The 19,530-nt window shown below is 42.4% G+C and overlaps 1 protein-coding gene across 1 annotated transcript in view; it reads left to right on the top strand.

The window, feature by feature from the left end:
- susd2 (sushi domain containing 2) overlaps positions 1-19,530 on the top strand; it is a 140,843-nt gene that overhangs the window by 79,744 nt on the left and 41,569 nt on the right. The window contains exons 10-11 of the mRNA XM_068055197.1: positions 16,714-16,878; positions 17,433-17,681. Of these exons, the coding sequence (XP_067911298.1) occupies positions 16,714-16,878; positions 17,433-17,681 (414 nt within the window). The remainder of the gene's footprint in view (positions 1-16,713; positions 16,879-17,432; positions 17,682-19,530) is intronic.

Genomic DNA, 19,530 nt, shown 5'->3' with positions numbered 1-19,530 from the left:
GTTCCATGCTGGAACAGATGGGCTCTAAGCTCTGTGCAAACAAGCCCCATGCCAAGTGGGTACAAGATGCTTCCATGTACCTTGACATTTAACACAGGCTTTCTGGTAGGCTTTTCATTGCACCAAGTATTTCAGTTTAAACACCCATCAGTCTTCTCCTGTAGCCTGACCCATCCAAGTCATCATCTGAGTCCTCTGCAGCAAAACTAGTGTGCAACCTCACTCTTTAGCACTTGTGCTATCCTTTCCCACCAGGAATAGGGATTGACATGTTGCACCAAGGTCAATTGACAAAATTATTGACTCAGCCATGGACATGCGGCAATTAATCTGTACATCAAGTTTATAACCAATCTAATGCCATCAAAACACAGTCTGATTTAAAACACATTTCTCCCTATAAATAAAGTAGCTAAGCATACAAACATCAATGGCGAGCAGTACAACTGTAATAACTAGCTAGCAAGAAAACAGTATGCGGTGCCAATGCGAATTACTTTTGTTGACAGAATAAAGCTAGCTACACCATGTCACAGGATGGTAGGTGGACCTTATCAGATGATCTCTGTGGATTTACATTGTGTAAGGAGTACAAATTAATCCAATAAACCATGAAACTCAAGGAGAGGATTTTTATTGAGGCGAGGCAGTAAAAAATCAGCATTGGAAGACAGACTATTTCTCACACTGCTGTTGTCACAAGACAATTTAACCCATGATGGTGAATGTTTGTGGAACTTCTCCTTCTTCTCTTCTTTGGCCTCCTTGTCTCAAAAGACAATGGGTCGGCGCCTAGAGGAGGTCAGTGGTTTGTCGGGGCCATTACACAGTTGGCTGTCTCCTTGCACTTCTGTCTTTTTTCCTGCCAACTGCGAAGTCTCTTCGACTCGCCACTCTTTAGCATTGATGTTTGTATGCTTAGCTACTTTATGAACTTCTCCACCTGCTTGTAATATGTGAAGAAAGACAGGGCAGCCAACAAAAGGACATTGATCTCTAAATCAGGAGAATTTTATAGGATGGAGCAGATAGTACTTCAGAAGAGTCATGTAAAACAGAAAAGCAGAGTGGAACAGGAAGGGTTAGAGAGATTAATTGTAGCTAACGAAAACTAGTTTATTCATCTTGACTGGCTGCTAAGCAAGGTCCTGGATTTTAAAACATAGAAACAACAGAATCTATCATGGACAACATGGAATTTGCTCACCTAAGCTAGTGACAAAATTAGATGAACACAATTGAAAATAAAGAGTGCCCTACAGTTCCCTTCAATAAAGTGATGCTCTTCTCTTAAATTCACTTATGCCTATATCTCAGTCCATCACTGTTGATTCTGATTCAGCTCTGACAAGATAATTATTAACTAAAAGCTTTTCTGCAAAAATGTTGAGCGGTTGCTACTGCATATGTTATTCAGTTACAAAATGTTATGTCACTATCTGTAAGATTGTACTCCAGACTAACCAATTTATGCCAAAGCCAAATCTCTTACTTGTTATCAAAGGTGCACTTTTAACATAACTTTATGATACAGACAACTTTCAAATGACATTGGCCGGTCAGATTATCTTCCCTCAAATTGGATAGTAAATGATGCACTTGTAAACTTGTCCTTTAATCCAATTCACAGCAAACAAAAAGTTAATGACTGTTTCTAACATGGTTATTGAAGCATAATAAATTTTTACTGTGTCTTCCCTGACAGTTGTTTAAAACTGCAACTGCAGCATGGATTTTGTTAAGGAACCATAGACAGTTCATTATAGATTAATTTTTATTAAAGCTATTCATTACATTGTATTTACTAACTATTGAATATGGCTCAGCAGCATCCTGTTTTTGCCAATTTCACTCAGCCCCATTACACTGTACTATTGCATTCATGAGGAACTTACAGTGTTGACTTCTGGAGTTTCCTTGGATTTTCCTACTTGTTTTCCCGTCAATACAAGTTCTGGAACAAATTGATTCCAAATGGATAGCAGCAGAATTGCGATGTTTTTATAGAAGTATAAGTCTAGCAACTTTCAACATGTCACTGAGCTTCTGTCCCAAGTGAAAGTAATGCATACCAGAGCGCAGAAATTGAGACATTTCCTAAGTGACTTGTGCCATTTTAAAATGAGTTTACATAATACAAGCCTTTAAACTTGTGTTTTTAAATAATCTAGGTTATTTTAAAACAGAAGGTTAAAGACTTGGAGCAGGGGTGCCCAACCTTTTTGCATGGGAGGGCCACATTACAATTTTTGTCAAACATAGGAGGTCAGTGAGACAATTTCAGAAAGATAAAAGCATTAAAAATGTATCTTACTATTAATCAAAACAACAACAAATGTGCATTTTTGTGAAGAAATTTTAAATGAGAAGACTAATTTATTGACTTACTTTCTCGTCACTATGTTGCACACTGATTTATTGAAATACCTGGCATTTTCTTTGATTGCACAAGTAGTCAATATCTGCCCGCACACTTCTTGTAGCAATGCAATATATTCCTGGTAGATGTCCATCTGTCAGAAATGATCTTGATTGATCTTTCTCCCTCCTCTCTCTCTCTCTCTCTCTCTGTCTTTCTCTCTGTGTGCCTCTCTCTCCCTCTCTCTTCCCCCACCCCCCCCCCCCCCCCCACTGTGTTTCCCCTCTGTGGTGTTACCCCCTCTGTGGTGCTACCACCCCCTGTGGTGTTATCCCCTTTCTTTCTTGTCCTCCCTCTCTTTACTGGGATTGATGCTGTCTTGAAGATCGTTCTCATGAGTTTTGGACCCCACAATTGCAAGCAACTAAGAGATGAGATGGCATGTGAACCTATCCTATCGCTGTTGGGGAAGGTGCTTGTGGAAGGATGGCCTGACACCATGCAGGAAGTAAGCGAACGTCTATGCTGTTTCTGGCTGTATCGAGATGATCTTGGTATATAACAAGGGGTGATTTTTAAAGAGAAACAAGCTCTGCATTCTGATATTCCAACACAACTGCATCAGGGGCATTTAGGAATAGAACGTACCAGGTGCCTTGCCAGATAGACAGCCTACTGGCCAGGAATCAACAGTGATGTTGAGATGGTGATGATATCCTGTGAGGTATGTCAAAGTTGTCAGCCAAATCAACAGAAGGAACCTTTTATTCTGCATGAAACACCTTCACATCCATGGGCGAAGATCGGCACAGATTTATTTCATGTCAAGGTGATGCTTTCCTCCTTGTTACGGATTACTTCACCAAGTTTCCAATCATGAGATATGTCAAGTGTAATGGTTGCTGATACAGTCAATGCTCTGTTCAGACTATTTGGCGTCCTGGAAAAAATTATCTCCAATAATAGGCTGCAATATGCAGGAAGACGTTTTCAAGACATGTGCCAGGTGGGGAGTCTGTCATGTGACATCGTTGCCACATTATCCAAAGCCCAACGACATGGCTGAACACATGGTGCACACCATCATATCCCTAATTTTGAAATGTAGGCAGACGGGACAAAATCTCAAGTTTTCAATGCTGCACCTCCGAGCTACTCCATCGGACATGGGTTTACCGTCACCTGCAGAGTTGATATTTGGAAGGTAGGTAAGAACCAGCCTGCCCAGTCATCATCTCTCTAAGTTTTCCACAGTAAAGGATATACTTCTTTCCAAACAAGGGAAGATGAAGGCATCGTATGACAGGCAAGCAGGACCAGAATTGGCTCGATTGCAAGTAGGACAGAAGATCAGAGTACTCACTCATGCGTCGGGAAGTTGGTATCCTGCAGAGGTTGCTAGGATATGAGGCCAGTCCAGATCACATGAGGCCCAGACGTCCAATGGTGCGATTCTCAGATGGAACCATAGTCAACTCAGAGAGCTATACAACAACACTGCATGTGACGACCCTGTATCATCGCAGACATAGTCAAAGACAAAGTCTGGAGATGAACGTACAGAGAATATGAAGACAGAGGAAGAACGTGTTAACCAGAAATCTGAATCACCAGAGTTTCAGAAGAGTCGGTAAGACAAGCTCAGCTCTGGGAAGAGATTTGCGATAAGATCGGGACAAATAAGCAAACCTTCTCTACGTTTTAGAGAGTGTTAAACTTGCTTACCTGTAAATAACATTTTGTTTTAATCATGTATAGTTGGTCTGAACCTCAACATCATTATATATTGCACATATAATTTATCTTTGAAAAAAAGGGGATTTGTGGGACCATCTTAAGAGGCTGTAAGTGAAGGTGACTGGAGGAAATGATGTTGCGTCACACATGACCAGGGAGTTGTGGGTGTAGCCCGACAGAGTGAGATGTGTATTGGTGCGCTGCTGTAGCAACTGTGTATATATAGGTTCCAGTTCAAGTATAATAAAAACCCACATTTTCTTTGGTTATTACTGGTAGTCTTTGAATCTTACAATAGTTCACGTACAAAAGGAACAAGTAATATCACAATGTGACTGTCATGGTCGAATAGCTTTCAGTGTGTGCAATCTGTGAGATGTGGGTGTGAGATTTGCAACAGTGTTAAGTGTGTGAAGGTGAAGTGAAGCTATTAATGTTAAGTATGAGTCCTGATTGATAGAGATTGTTAGCAGGTAAGTGCTGGGGCTGTGTCTGAGGCTAGTGGTACAGTTGGTGGGATATGGCATTTGAAGATGCCTTCACGGACCTGGATCACTCCTATAAGGTCACTAAATTTCCAGTACTGCATCTGATCCTTAGGGCTATTCTTCAGGCATTAACTACACAGCTATGTTCTCCCAGTGCCTTCTCATCTTGTGTCTGGAGGGACTCCTGCCTCCTGACAATACAAACCTGGGTGCCTGCTGTCTCCCATGGTCAGCCATTCTTCACGCTTTCCCTGGTCAGCATCAGTTGCAGAATGGCTCCAAGCACCTGCTGGAGCCATAGTGTATAAGTTAGTAATGATATCGGAGCCCTTACCGATGTGTGCAGCCACAACGTTTGTGTGCTGCTTGCATTCCACTGAACAGACTGTGGGTTAATTGTGCATCGCGATCCCTGTGCTCCTTTTCAGGAGCTATCCACATTAACCCACTCTCCACCCTCATCACCTGTTCTACTTGTGGGGGAAGTCTAAAACTTGGAGTCATACACAGAAAATGTTTTTTTTTTATTTATTTAGAGATACAGCACTGAAACAGGCCCTTCGGCCCACCGAGTCTGTGCCGACCATCCACCACTCATTTATGCTAATCCTACACTAATTCCATATTCCTACCACATCCCCACCTGTCCCTATATTTCCCTACCACCTACCTATACTAGGGGCAATTTATAATGGCCAATTTACCTATCAACCTGCAAGTCTTTGGCATGTGGGAGGAAACCGGAGCACCCGGAGGAAACCCACGCAGACACAGGGAGAACTTGCAAACTCCACACAGGCAGTACCCAGAATTGAACCCGGGTTGCTGGAGCTGTGAGGCTGCGGTGCTAACCACTGCACCACTGTGCCGCCCACAGTAATAAATGCAATAAGGAATTCAGGGAGTGGTTAGAATGTGGAACTTTCTACCTACACTACAACAGTAACAACACTTCAAAAGTACTTCATTGCCTGTAAAGCTTACAGGCTTAAATGTGGATAAATCCCCAAGCCCAGCTGAGATGTATCCCAGGCTGCTATGTGAGGCAAGGGAGAAGATTGCAGGGGCTCTGACACAAATTTTCAAATCCTCTCTGGCCACAGGAGAGGTGCCAGAGGACTGGAGGGTCGCGAATGTGGTACCATTATTCAAGAAGGGTGGTAGGGATAAACCAGGTAGTTACAGGCCAGTGAGTCTAACATCAGTGGTAGGGAAACTATTGGAAAAAGTTCTGAGGGACAGAATTAATCTCCACTTGGACAGGCAGGGAATAATCAGGGATAGTCAGCATGGCTTTGTCAGGGGGAGATCATGTCTAACAAATTTGATTGAATTTTACGAGGAGGTGACTAGATTTGTAGATGAGGGTAAAGCAGTTGATGTAATCTACATGGACTTCAGTAAGGCCTTTGATAAGGTCCTGCATGGGAGATTGGTCAAAAAGGTAAGAGCCATGGGATCCAGGACAATTTGGCAAATTGAGTCCAAAATTGGCTTGGTGGCAGAAGACAGAGGGTGATGGTCGAGGGTTGTTTTTGCGATTGGAAGCCTGTGACCAGTGGTATACCGCAGGGATCGGTGCTGGGACCCTTGCTGTTTGCACTGTACATTAATGATTAGACGTGAATATAGGAGGTATGATCAGTAAGTTTGCGGATGACACGAAAATTGGTGCCGTAACTAGTGAGGAGGAAAACCTTAGATTACAGGACGATATAGATGAGCTGGTAAGCTGGGCAGAGCAGTGGCAAATGGAATTTAATCCTCAGAAGTGTGAGGTGATGCATTTTGGGAGGACTAACAAGGCAAGGGAATATACAATGGATGGTAGGACCCTAGGAAGTACAGAGGGTCAGAGGGACCTTGGGGTACTTGTCCATAGATCACTGAAGACAGCAGCACAGGTAGATAAGGTGGTTAGGAAGGCATATGGGATACTTGCTTTTATTAGCCGAGGCACAGAATATAAGAGCAGGGAGGTTATGATGGAGCTGTATAAAATGCTCGTTCGGCCACAGCTGGAGTACTGTGTACAGTTCTGGTCGCCACACTACAGGAAGGATGTAATTGCACTGGAGAGGGTGCAGAGGAGATTCACCAGGATGTTGCCTGGGCTGGAGCATTTCAGCTATGAAGAGAGACTGGATAGGCTAGGGTTGTTTTCCTTAGAGCAGAGAAGGCTGAGGGGGGACCTGATTGAGGTATACAAAATTATGCAGGGCATAGAGAGGAAGAAACTTTTTCCCTTAGAGGTGGTGTCAATAACCAGGGGGGCATAGATTTAAGGTAAGGGGCAGGGGGTTTAGAGGGGATTTGAGGAAAAATGTTTTCACCCAGAGGGTGGTTGGAATCTGGAACACATTGCCTGAAGGGGTAGTAGAGGCAGGAACCCTCACAACATTTAAGAAGTATTTAGATGAGCACTTGAAATGCCATAGCATACAAGGCTACGGGCCAAGTGCGAGAAAATGGGATTAGAATAGATAGGTGCTTGATGATCGGCACGGACACGATGGGCCGAAGGGCCTGTTTCTGTGCTGTATAACTCTATGATTCTAAAGCACTTTGAGATATACGGTGGTTGTGAATAGCGCTATATAAATGCAAGACGTTTTATTTTTCTTTTCGCACTGAGTAGTTGAGGGAAATAACATGGATGCATTTAAGGGAAGCTAGATAAGTATATTTGGGAGAAAGCAGTGGATGTATTTGATAGGGTGAGATGAAGAAAACAGGGAGGAGCTTGTGTGGAGCGTAAACACTGGCATGGAGTTATTGGGCTGAATAGCCTGTTCCTTTGCTGTAAATACTATGTAATACCCTCTATAATAAAAGCAATGGATTGGAATTCCTCATTTATATATCCCCTCATCCACTCCTCCCTCAGCCCATTTGCTGCTGAAATCCTCATCCATGCTTTTGTTGCCTCCAGATTTGACTATTCCAATCCTCTCTTGGCAGGCATCTCATCTTCCACCTCTGTTTATTAACCTGCGTTGACGCCTGGTCTGGCAACACCTCGATTTCAAAATTTTTATCCTTGTGATCAAATTCCTCCATGGCCTCAACCCTCCCTATCGCTGCAACCCTATAGCCGTCCGAGAACTCTGGATGCCTCCATCTCTGGCCTGTTGTGCATCCCTATTTCCTTCACTCCACCATTGGTGGCCATGCCTTCAATTGTCAAGGGTCTAAGCCCTACCGTTCCCACCCTAAACCTATAACAAGAAGTTGTTGTTGTGAGCCCAGTCAGTGCCTTGTTTGTTATAAAATGTGGGCTCTGTTTAATAGTGATATTTTACAAAATTGCCCCTGTTGAATATGCAGCGTTGCTTTTGTATTTTTTAAGTAGTTAGCTTGTTGGTTGTTTTTCAACTTAATGTCCTGAGCAGTAACTCAATGCTCCTAATATAAGGCGAGAAAGCTCCAACTGAGCTTTTCTTCTTTGGTTCCACTCTGAGGATGGTTTTCAATATTCCTCCATATGGTAGTGTGACTAGAAAATGCAGTTTAGATAAAATAAATCCTAGAATTGCAGGAGATATGAATTTAGAGCAGTGAATGTGCAGCAGATTCGATACTGTTTGAAGTAGAGCAGGTTCTTATCCTTGGTTACCATGCCAGTGTTTCTGCCTCAGCCAATACTATCAAAAGCAGACTAACTCTTATTTCAGTTTTAGGGATGATGCTGTGTACAGGTTGGCTGCTGCATATATCCACATAAAAACAGTGGCTCTGCCTCAAATAGTGGATTCATTCGGCTGGATCGGGCACGGAACATGGCGGCCATCCCACACATGCCCCACACAGCTGTGCCACCACGATTACGCGGTGGAGGGCCACTTACCATAATGATGGTGGGCGCCACCACCCCCTCCCACCGCCCCCCCCCCCCCCAATCACGTGGCGGGGTGGCATTGGCGCCAATGTGAACGGTGTCACCTGATGCAGGAGCAGGTGCTGGTGCCATCTTTAAAAGGCTGCTAGCCCTGAAAACAGTGTAGCCAAATGCAGAGTTGCCCCCTTCCCCCCCATCCATAAAATAATGCAGAGATGACCCCTTCCCCGCCTCGGTGGCGCCAGCTTCTCATGGACGGGAAAGTGAAGGCGTGTGTGTGCTGCACATCGAGCTCAAGATTGGGAACGGATGATAAGATTGTGGCGAATTACATTCAAATGGATACAAAGAGATACCATATTTAAAGCAGTATCCCATCGCAGAGCGGCGGAGGTGCCATCACGGAACTTCGCCGCCCCCTGTGTAGATGAGAACTGGCAATGCCAGGGTCGGGTTCTGTGATGGCCGCTGCCGCTCCGATTCTCCGCACCCCCCCCCCCCGCCCGCTATGAAACCCAGTGTCGGGTGGAGAACAAGATCTGGCCCATTGTATGTGAAGTGATAGGTGATGTTTGCTAAAGGACAGGGTGAGATTTTACGTTATTGCAAGGCCTGTTTCCTTTCTCTTCCTCTTAACAGAAAGAGAAAGACGAGTTAATGCTCATCAGGTATGCTACTCAAAACAAGAAACTCTCTCTTCCGAATGATGGAGTGTGTTTGGAGAGTTTATGCAATGGAATTTGTGAGCAGGATGTTACCACAGGCTTCGGAACCCCGACTTCGGGACCAAATGGGGGTCCCGAGGCCTCACTTGTTGGCAATGGGACTGCTGTATATCAATGTCACGATATTGTATGTTGTTGGTAGCGTAGTTAAAAGATTCTTCACAAAGGTCTCGGAGTCTCTGGCTGACTAAACATCAACTCTTTATTTACATTTACATTCTATTTACACTTTCCATGAGGATCTCTCGCTAGGACTTCTAATAGTGCTTTAGCTCTTTCCAAGCTTACTGCCCATCTGACTATTACCAATCATCACTACAGTGGGAGGGGTTACTCTCACTGTCTGAACCATTAACCCTTTAAGACCCTTATACTACATTTCTCCCAAGTCTTTGTCCTTATTTTTGTATGTATACATTCATTTTGACTTTACATATTACCCCATCTTCCCCCAAGTCTTTACATATTACCCCATCACAGATTCAAACATTCAGGAGGCTACATGACTCTCCCTAATCGTGTTCTTGTCAGACTCGGAAGATCAATACTCTTCGATGGCCTTTACCAATGTTTGTAATATCCTGCTGTCTCTGGGTTTCTCGATCATCACCGGGTTCCTCCAGTTATGACTGGTTGCTGTTTTTGAGGTATAAGGATAAGGTTTCTTCTAGTTTTTCTTCCACTGGGAATTGGTGCAACTCATTCACAATTCTGTGAGAAAGCTTTTTGTTTGGCACTTTCATGAGAAGAGGTCTTGCTCTGACGCATTTTCCCACAATGGCCTGACTTCTTGCACTTAAAGCATGCTGCTTTACTAGCAGTACACTGATCACGTCTGTGGGTCCCTCTGACTCCATCCTGTGCATAACTCTTTTGGGTATTCCCTTCTAATTTTACATTTTCTTTTCCTTAATGGAGGTGTTCTTGCAGTACCTGGAGGTTTCCCATTCTTTTCTGGGTGTTCCCGTGCTTTCTAAGGTTTCCCACTCTTTTCAGGTTTTCTCCGTGCTTTCCCTGACAGGGCTTCCTGGTGTCTTGCACCCTCTCACCTGTGTGCACCTTCTTCTCTACAGTGTTTTATCCCTCCTTGGGCTTGAGGAACTGTACAGTTGTCAGATTCATTCCGTTGCAAGGCTTCTCTTCAGTCCTCAGGATGACTCGATTTTGTCCTCTGGCTTCTGCCTGTCGCACAATCTGAATTGTTTTCACCAGAGTGAGGTCCTCTTTTGACTGTAAGAGATCTGATAAAGACTTGTCAGCTATTCCAACTACTGTACAGTCTCTAATCAATTTGGACTTTAGTGCTCCATACGCACATCCTTCAGCCAATCTATACAAATCATTAACTAAAGCGTCCACTGATCCGCCTAGCTTCTGAATCCTTTTATTGAACTTCACCCTTTCTAGGATCTTATTGCTTTTTAGCTGAAAATAATTATCAAAAGCTTGCAACACATCCTCAAATTTATCCAAAGTTTCATTGACGCCTTATCTCACGATCACATCATCAGCTAGAAGTACAATGAAGTATTGACGTGCTCTACTTCAGATTTAGTATGTAATTGTGAAGCGATTCTGAATCTTAAAAATCTTTTTCTCCAGATTGTCCAGTGTTGAATCAGGTTGGGCCCTTCTGAATTTTGGTAGCTTTCTGGTGTTTTATATTTTTAATCCATCCTGTACATAACTATTTTGGGTATTCCCTTCTAATTTTACATTTTCTTTTCCTTAATGGAGGTGTTCTTGCAGTACCTGGAGATTTCCCATTCTTTTCCGAATGTTCCCATGCTTTCTAAGGTTTCCCACTCTTTTCAAGTTTTCCCCCATGCTTTCCCTCTTCCGTGTGCTCAAATAATGGCCACTGACTCCGGACTCACCCTCACCAGGGATCACCTGTTTTTTGTTTTTATGTCTTCCCTTCTAGCCTGCCCAGTGCGTCATTATTAATAATATACCTTTCTACAAAGTTTTTTCCCCCCGTTCCCCAACCATTAGTTAGTACTGTGACTGGCAGCCTGATCGCTGGACCCAGTTAGTTCACACAGACCACCTCGCTTCTGTGATGCGCTGTCTCGCCGACTCTCTGTGTCTTTCACCATCAATGGAACAGTTCTGGAGCTCTTTGCAGCCTCTCCCGAGATTGTAACGAGAATCTTTTTACATCTGATGCAACATAAATGAGATGCGTGGAGTCCAGGTTGTTGAAGATCTCAAAAAGGTTTATGAACAGTTAACTAGTATGTACAGTGCAGAGCTAGCTATTTACAGGACCTGCCTCTTGGTGTTACAGTTACAGAGTGAGACTGGCAAGTAGTCATATGACTGCATCCTGGTACTCAGCTCATTAGCATACGCAGATCTTAAAGGGAGTCATTCTTAAAGGCAATCACATAATTTCCTCCTTCTTTCCAAAGGTAAGTCTTGTAAACTAAAAGCAAAAACATATAAAATTAGATAACATTAAAATTATTTACACATGGATAGAGATTATGAACTTTACAAGTATAGAGGCTCAAAAGTCCATACATCGTCTCGATGGTTTGTCAACTCTTGCTCGGGGAATTTGCGTCTCATCTGTTGCTATTTTTCTGAAGTTTCTCCCTCTCTGCATTCAGTTTCTGTTGCTCTGCCTTCAGCCTGCTGACATACTCTGTTGCTTTTCTCAAGATGACCACTTTTGGGGACTTGTCATTCTTGGAAAGTTCCGGCACCCTATCTTGAAGATCCAGCAGACAATGCTTCAACTCATTCCTCCTCTGCCTCTCAGGACATTGTGTGTCCTTCAACTCTCCTCATCCTCCGTGACTGAAGGCTTGTCGCTCCAGGTTGAGGACTTTTTGGGGGAAGAGTACTTGGTCTCATGGAGATACCTGTCCATTCTGGCTTGTTGTGGTGTTGGTGGTTCTCTAGAGAGCAGAAGTGAAGGTGCAGCATAGTTATGCTTTTGCTGGGTTTCCAGACTGCACCGTTTGATGCTGGCCAGAGTCTGCAAGTGAGTTCTGGTCCTTGGAGATTTCCACGTGGCAATGCTTTCGTGGATAGTTATGATGCTGAGATCCTTACATGCTGGTAGTCCTGCCACTGCTGGTCTGCTCGTGTCTACTAGGTAGAACATTTGTGGTTTCCATGCAGACTTGTCGTATCTGCATTGCATTGTTAATGTGCCAGTGCAAGGGATGGGTGACCCATTGTATGCAGATAACTTGGCAGTTGTCAGTTGTATCATTGATTTCCATCGACTCCGGTACATATCTTTCAGGATTCGAATTGGTAGGATATTAGCACTAGCGCTGGTGTCAATCTTGACCCTGAGTGTAAGTTTGCCAGCTTTCTTTGGGCACATGATGTTAATAGTGGTGAAAGCTTCCATTTATTTGACTTCATCAACATGATATGTCAGATTTACAATGTGGAATGTCTGTTTGTCTTCTGTCTGAGAACTACTTCTCTCTGAGACTTGTCCCAGGTCTGCTTCACTGTGGACCTCGTGTATCAGCTTTCATTTACGCAGGTCTCTGGTGCTTTCCTTTCTGCTGTTGCCCTGTTATTTGTTTTCTTGTGTTTTACCGTGACTCCTGGCTGAGTCTTTGGAGCCAGAATAATTGCATAGGTGGGCCCAGTGTCCTTTTGCACCGCATGCTTTGCACAGGTCTCAAAATGCAGGGCAATTGTGACTTGAGTGGGACAGATCGCACTTCCACAGCTTGCTTTCTCTTTTTGACCTGGTTATGGTGCCGATACTGTTGGTTACACCTAGTGCTTGCAGGTACTGTTGTCCAGCTACAATGGCTTTGTATTTCCTACCATCTTCCAGCAGTGTGGCAATGCTGTGACCTTTCTTTTTCCCCAAGAGGTCTTTCTGAAATGCCCCAATGGGTGTTTATACAATCACCAGCTCCATTATTCAGTCTGACAGCTCAGCTTCTGAAAAGTTGCATTTGTTGCCCTTATTACGGCATCTACTGACAAACTGGTCTATTGATTCTTATGGCTGTTGCCGGTAGGACATCAACTCCAGGCGGTGAATTCAAAAATTCATTCTTAATCTGGGCTGATCTTCCAGCACTTTCATATCTTTGTAGGACTTTTATGGTCCTGTTGAGATAATCCGGAAGTATTGATTCTGTGCAATCTCTCATTTCTAATCGCTATCAATATTTTTACAGCCTGTTTTTTCTAATTCTACAATTACTTTGCCTGTAAAGCATAACTGCATTATTTGTTGGAACCATTTGAACGCGGATAGGCTATCCAAGGCTTTCCAATTCATGCTGGGAAAACCCAGCAACAACAGGCCAGTCAGTTTAATCTCAGCAGTGGGAAAGCTGTAGAAATAATAATTTGGGACAAAATTAACAGTCACTTGGACAAATGTGGGCTAATTCAAGAAAGCTAGCATGGATTTGTTAAAGGCAAATTGTGTTCAACTCATTTGATTGTGTTTTTTGATGAGGTAACAGAGAGTGTTAATGAGGGCAATGTAGTTGATGTGGTGAACATGGACTTCCAAAAAACATTTGATAAAATGCCACATAACAGGCTTATATCGAAAGTTGAAACTCATGGGATAAAAGGGACAGTAGCAGCAAGGATACAAATTTGGCTGAGTGACAGGATATGCAGAGTAGATTTGGCACGTTATAGCACTGCTAAAGTGGGTAATTATAGAAGTGTAACAGTGGATAATTACAGCTCTGCTAAAGTGGGTAATTATAGAAGTGTAACAGTGGGCAATTATAGCTCTGCTAAAGTGGGTAATTATAGAAGTGTAACAGTGGGCAATTATAGCTCTGCTAAAGTGGGTAATTATAGAAGTGTAACTGTGGATAATTATATCACTGCCAAAGTGCGTAATTATAGAAGTGTAACAGTGGGCAATTATAGCTCTGCTAAAGTGGGTAATTATGGAAGTGTAACAGTGGGCAATTATAGCTCTGCTAAAGTGGGTAATTGTGGAAGTGTAACAGTGGGCAATTATAGCACTGCCAAAGTGGGTAATTGTGGAAGTGTAACAGTGGGCAATTATAGCTCTGCTAAAGTGGGTAATTATAGAAGTGTAACAGTGGGAAATTATATCACTGCTAAAGTGTGTAATTATAGAAGTGTAACAGTGGGCAATTATAGCTCTGCTAAAATGGGTAATTATAGAAGTGTAACTGTGGATAATTATATCACTGCCAAAGTGCGTAATTATAGAAGTGTAACAGTGGGCAATTATAGCTCTGCTAAAGTGGGTAATTATGGAAGTGTAACAGTGGGCAATTATAGCTCTGCTAAAGTGGGTAATTATGGAAGTGTAACAGTGGGCAATTATAGCTCTGCTAAAGTGGGTAATTATGGAAGTGTAACAGTGGGCAATTATAGCTCTGCTAAAGTGGGTAATTATAGAAGTGTAACAGTGGGCAATTATAGCTCTGCTAAAGTGGGTAATTATGGAAGTGTAACAGTGGGCAATTATAGCACTGCTAAAGTGGGTAATTGTGGAAGTGTAACAGTGGGCAATTATAGCTCTGCTAAAGTGGGTAATTGTGGAAGTGTAACAGTGGGCAATTATAGCACTGCTAAAGTGGGTAATTGTGGAAGTGTAACAGTGGGCAATTATAGCTCTGCTAAAGTGGGTAATTATAGAAGTGTAACAGTGGGAAATTATATCACTGCTAAAGTGTGTAATTATAGAAGTGTAACAGTGGGCAATTATAGCTCTGCTAAAGTGGGTAATTATAGAAGTGTAACTGTGGATAATTATATCACTGCCAAAGTGCGTAATTATAGAAGTGTAACAGTGGGCAATTATAGCTCTGCTAAAGTGGGTAATTATGGAAGTGTAACAGTGGGCAATTATAGCTCTGCTAAAGTGGGTAATTATGGAAGTGTAACAGTGGGCAATTATAGCTCTGCTAAAGTGGGTAATTATGGAAGTGTAACAGTGGGCAATTATAGCTCTGCTAAAGTGGGTAATTATAGAAGTGTAACAGTGGGCAATTATAGCTCTGCTAAAGTGGGTAATTATGGAAGTGTAACAGTGGGCAATTATAGCTCTGCTAAAGTGGGTAATTATGGAAGTGTAACAGTGGGCAATTATAGCTCTGCTAAAGTGGGTAATTATAGAAGTGTAACAGTGGGCAATTATAGCTCTGCTAAAGTGGGTAATTGTGGAAGTGTAACAGTGGGCAATTATAGCTCTGCTAAAGTGGGTAATTATAGAAGTGTAACAGTGGGCAATTATAACTCTGCTCAAGTGGGTAATTATGGAAGTGTAACAGTGGGCAATTATAGCTCTGCTAAAGTGGGTAATTATAGAAGTGTAACAGTGGGAAATTATAGCACTGCTGAAGTAGGTAATTATGGAAGTGTAACAGTGGGCAATTATAGCTCTGCTAAAGTGGGTAATTATAGAAGTGTAACAGTGGGAAATTATAGAAGTGTAACAGTGGGAAATTATAGCACTGCTGAAGTAGGTAATTATGGAAGTGCAACAGTGGGCAATTATAGCTCTGCTAAAGTGGGTAATTATAGAAATGTAACAGTGGGCAATTATAGCTCTGCTAAAGTGGGTAATTATGGAAGTGTAACAGTGGGAAATTATAGCTCTGCTAAAGTGGGTAATTATAGAAGTGTAACAGTGGGAAATTATAGCACTGCTGAAGTAGGTAATTATGGAAGTGTAACAGTGGGCAATTATAGCACTGCTAAAGTGGGTAATTATAGAAGTGTAACAGTGGGAAATTATAGCACTGCTAAAGTGGGTAATTATAGCACTGTGAAAGTGGGTAATTATCGCAGTGTAACAGTGGGTAATTATAACAGTGCCAAAGAGGCTAATTATAGCAATGTAACAGTGGTTAATTATAGCACTGCTAAAGTGGGTAATTATAGCACTGCTCGAGTGGATAATTATCGCAGTATAACAGTGGGTAATTATAACACTGCCAAAGTGGGTAATTATAGCAGTGTAACAGTGGGTATTTATAGAAGTGTGTAACTGTAGGTAATTATAGCACTGCTAAAGTGGGTAATCATAGAAGTGTAACAGTGGGTAATTATAACACTGCCAAAGTGAGTAATTATAGCAGTGTAACAGTGGGTGATTATAGCAGTGCAACAGTGGATTAATGTAGCAGTGTAACAGTGGTTAATTATAGCACTGCTAAAGTGGGTAATTATCGCAGTATAACAGTGGGTAATTATAGCAGTATAACAGTGGGTAATTATAGCAGTGTAACAGTGGGTAATTGTAACACAATGAAAGTTGGCATTATAACAGGGAATTTATAGAATTATAACTGAGTAATTATAGCAGTATTATAGTGGCTAATTATAGCGTTATGATGATGAGAATTTAGCACAACAGAAGTAGCATATATAGAATTATACCATTGGCCAAATATGGTGCATGGGCACTATGACAGTGAACGGTCATCAGCACTGCAGCAATTGGCTGGACCTTGAATTCTATTACAAGCCCGACAATAGACCTCTCTAAGATTTACTGCTCCAATTTTTATACTGTTTTGGTTTATGTCGGTGCAATATTGATTGGCAATTAGCTGCACTCTCTTTTTCCAGGAATGGATGCAAATGCAACTGGGTTTATTGCTGTTGCTATGCAGGAAGGTGACTCCGATGTGATTGAAGTCCGTGTTTCTAACCATTCCAGTGATGACAGCTTGGAGGTGCTGATCAACAATGAGATTGTTACTTTCAATGAACAGAAATGGATGGATCTTAAAGGTGAGTTTCATGTTGAATTTCTGAGTGCTCAGATGATCTGAATACATCAACTATTTCATGAGGCTGATACTCTGATCCTGTCAATTGTGCCTCAGTTGGTAGCACTCTCACCTGGTTGAAATACCACTCCAAGCACTTGAGCACAAAGATGTTGACACTGCAGTGCAGTACTGAGGGAGTGCTGTACTGTCAGAGCTGCCATATTTTTAATGAGATGTAATTTGAGGCCTGTCTACCCTCTCTGGTGGACGTAAAAGATCCTGTGGCACTATTTTGAAGAAGAGAAGCTGAATCCGCCCCAGCAACCTGGCGAATAATTATCCCTCAGCCAACATCACTAAAACAGATTGTCTGATCATTATCAATTGCCGTTTGTGGAACCTTGCTGTGCACAAATTGGTCACTGTGTTTCCTAAATTACATGAGAACATGAAAGGTGCAATATAAATGCAAGTCTTTTTCTTATTCTAATGAACCATCTTTTTAAATACATACACCAAATGACCATGGAGTGATATCAAGGGGTAATTATTTGGCTGCTTGTCCTCTTCCAGGTGTTTTTGTGTATTCAGCCAACCCACAGAACGTTAGTGCCATGTTTCCTTCTGGAGCTGGTGTGGAAGTGCGTGCTAGGGGCACGATCCTGAGCATCACGGTCCTGTTGCCAGAAACATTCATGAACCAGACGGAAGGTCTCTTTGGAGTGATGAATAACAATCCAGATGATGACTTCACCTTCAGAAATGGCTCCGTTCTATCTGCCAATGCCAGTCAGGAAATGCTCTACAAACTGGGTGCCAGCTGTGAGTAGAAGGCTTCCTGTGATGCTCACTCTCTATTTCAAGTCAAGCATTTTAGACCAATCCAAATGCAGTTCTAATTTTGTGTTGGCAAGTTTAGTGAACAAAACTGAGATGACAAGTCAATATGTTTTTGCAGTAGGAATATTGAATGTCAATCGGATACTTCCCTGTGTGATTGGGTCCTGCTCTCAGATGCCAGATCTGCTCACTATTCCAGTATTATCCTGATAACTCGGTTTCTCTTCTCTACTACCAACTGTCTTCCTAAACCTCTCCCTCCTGCTCCTTCCATCTTCATCTCCAACAATAAGTGCTGGGGAGTTCATGGACGACTTTGTCACTAAGATTGCGACCATCTGATCAGTTGACACTGCCACTTCCCTCCCTTCCTTTTGCCTACCAAGCCAAACTTCCTCTAATATTCCCCTCTTCCCGAGCCCTGGACTCATTTCTTTCTCTCATTTCTCTCCTCTATCCCCTCATGGCCTGTCCAAGCTCATCTTGTCCATGAGACCCACCTCCTGCTCCCTCGATCTTATTCTCACTAAACTGCTGACTGCCCAACTTCCCTTCCTGCTCCTCATGCTAGTGAATAATGTAAATGGCTCCCTCTCCTCGGGTACTACCCCCTCTCTGTCAAGGTGGGGGTGGGGGGGCGCCATCACCTGAAAACACATTGTCGGATTCTACATGTATGTTGACGGCACCCACCGCTGCCTATAATTTGTCATTCTGCTTGCTTGACATCAACAGAAATTTCCAATAATTAAATATTGGGAAGACCGATGCCATCAGGCCGGATTTCATGGTCAGCATCGCATCGACAGCGTTTGCTGCTGACACTGGATCAAACTACAGACCTACATAGTGCAATCCCCATGGCGAGAGTATGAGTTTGAAGGAGGGAAGATTCCCTCATGGTGTCGGCCTCAGTGAGGCCCAGCAGCCCTGTATAGCACGGGCTGAAATGGCATGCAATTGTTCAATACAACATAAAATCTGTAGAAAGCAGGCTGCTTCAGTGAAAAGGCATTGGAACAAAGGATATCAGATGTATTTGACATGAATCATTTTATAAAATTAAAAATGTAGTACATTTTCATATAGTTATAGATTTTACTTTTTAACAAGATTGATCAGACTTTAATATGAATGACTTTTTTTCAACATTAATTGACTTTTTAAATGTTTTAAGAAGATTTATCAGATCTTTTAAAAGTTTTCATGTTGACCTTTCAATAAGATTGATCTCATTTGTTCAAAAAGTAACTTCATTAAAACAATGAAAAGATCTGATAAATCTTCTTAAAGCATTTAAAAAGTCAATTAATGTTCTTAAAATGGATTCAAGTAAATAATTTTTAACATTTAAACGATTCTTTCTGGTGAGGGTCTCCTCATTATGTTTTCGTGAAATGAAGGGAGGCTCCTAAACACCAGGAAATAACAGATCTAAAATTTTTCGGTGTGAATACTTGGTTATTATTGGGCCATTAGCTCAATTTTCTGCTTGTTCCCTACCCCTCCCCGCCAGTTCAATCTACAGCTCGGCGTTAGAAGTGGCCCATCCCAACTTTTAGATTGATGAGTTACAGAGCACATTCCGGAAGTTGCTGAACTGCTATGCGTCCAGTAATGACAAATGGGGAATGCAACACTGTTATTGGCACCGCAAAATCTGTCCCAATGTCTTTGACCCCCGTCACACATTCCATTCTCTAGTCACCAATTCCATCCCTCTCCCTGACCCCTGTCTGAGGTTAAATCACAACTATTCAACCCTGAGCCTAGCTTCTAATCCTGTCCATAGGCCAAGATTGCCTATTTTGACCTCGGGCATATTGTCCGC

The sequence above is a fragment of the Heterodontus francisci genome, chromosome 23 (assembly GCF_036365525.1).
Source record: "Heterodontus francisci isolate sHetFra1 chromosome 23, sHetFra1.hap1, whole genome shotgun sequence".
Taxonomy (NCBI): domain Eukaryota; kingdom Metazoa; phylum Chordata; class Chondrichthyes; order Heterodontiformes; family Heterodontidae; genus Heterodontus; species Heterodontus francisci.
The sequence above is the reverse complement of the archived record's forward strand: the minus strand, read 5'-3'. Positions and strand labels throughout refer to the sequence as shown.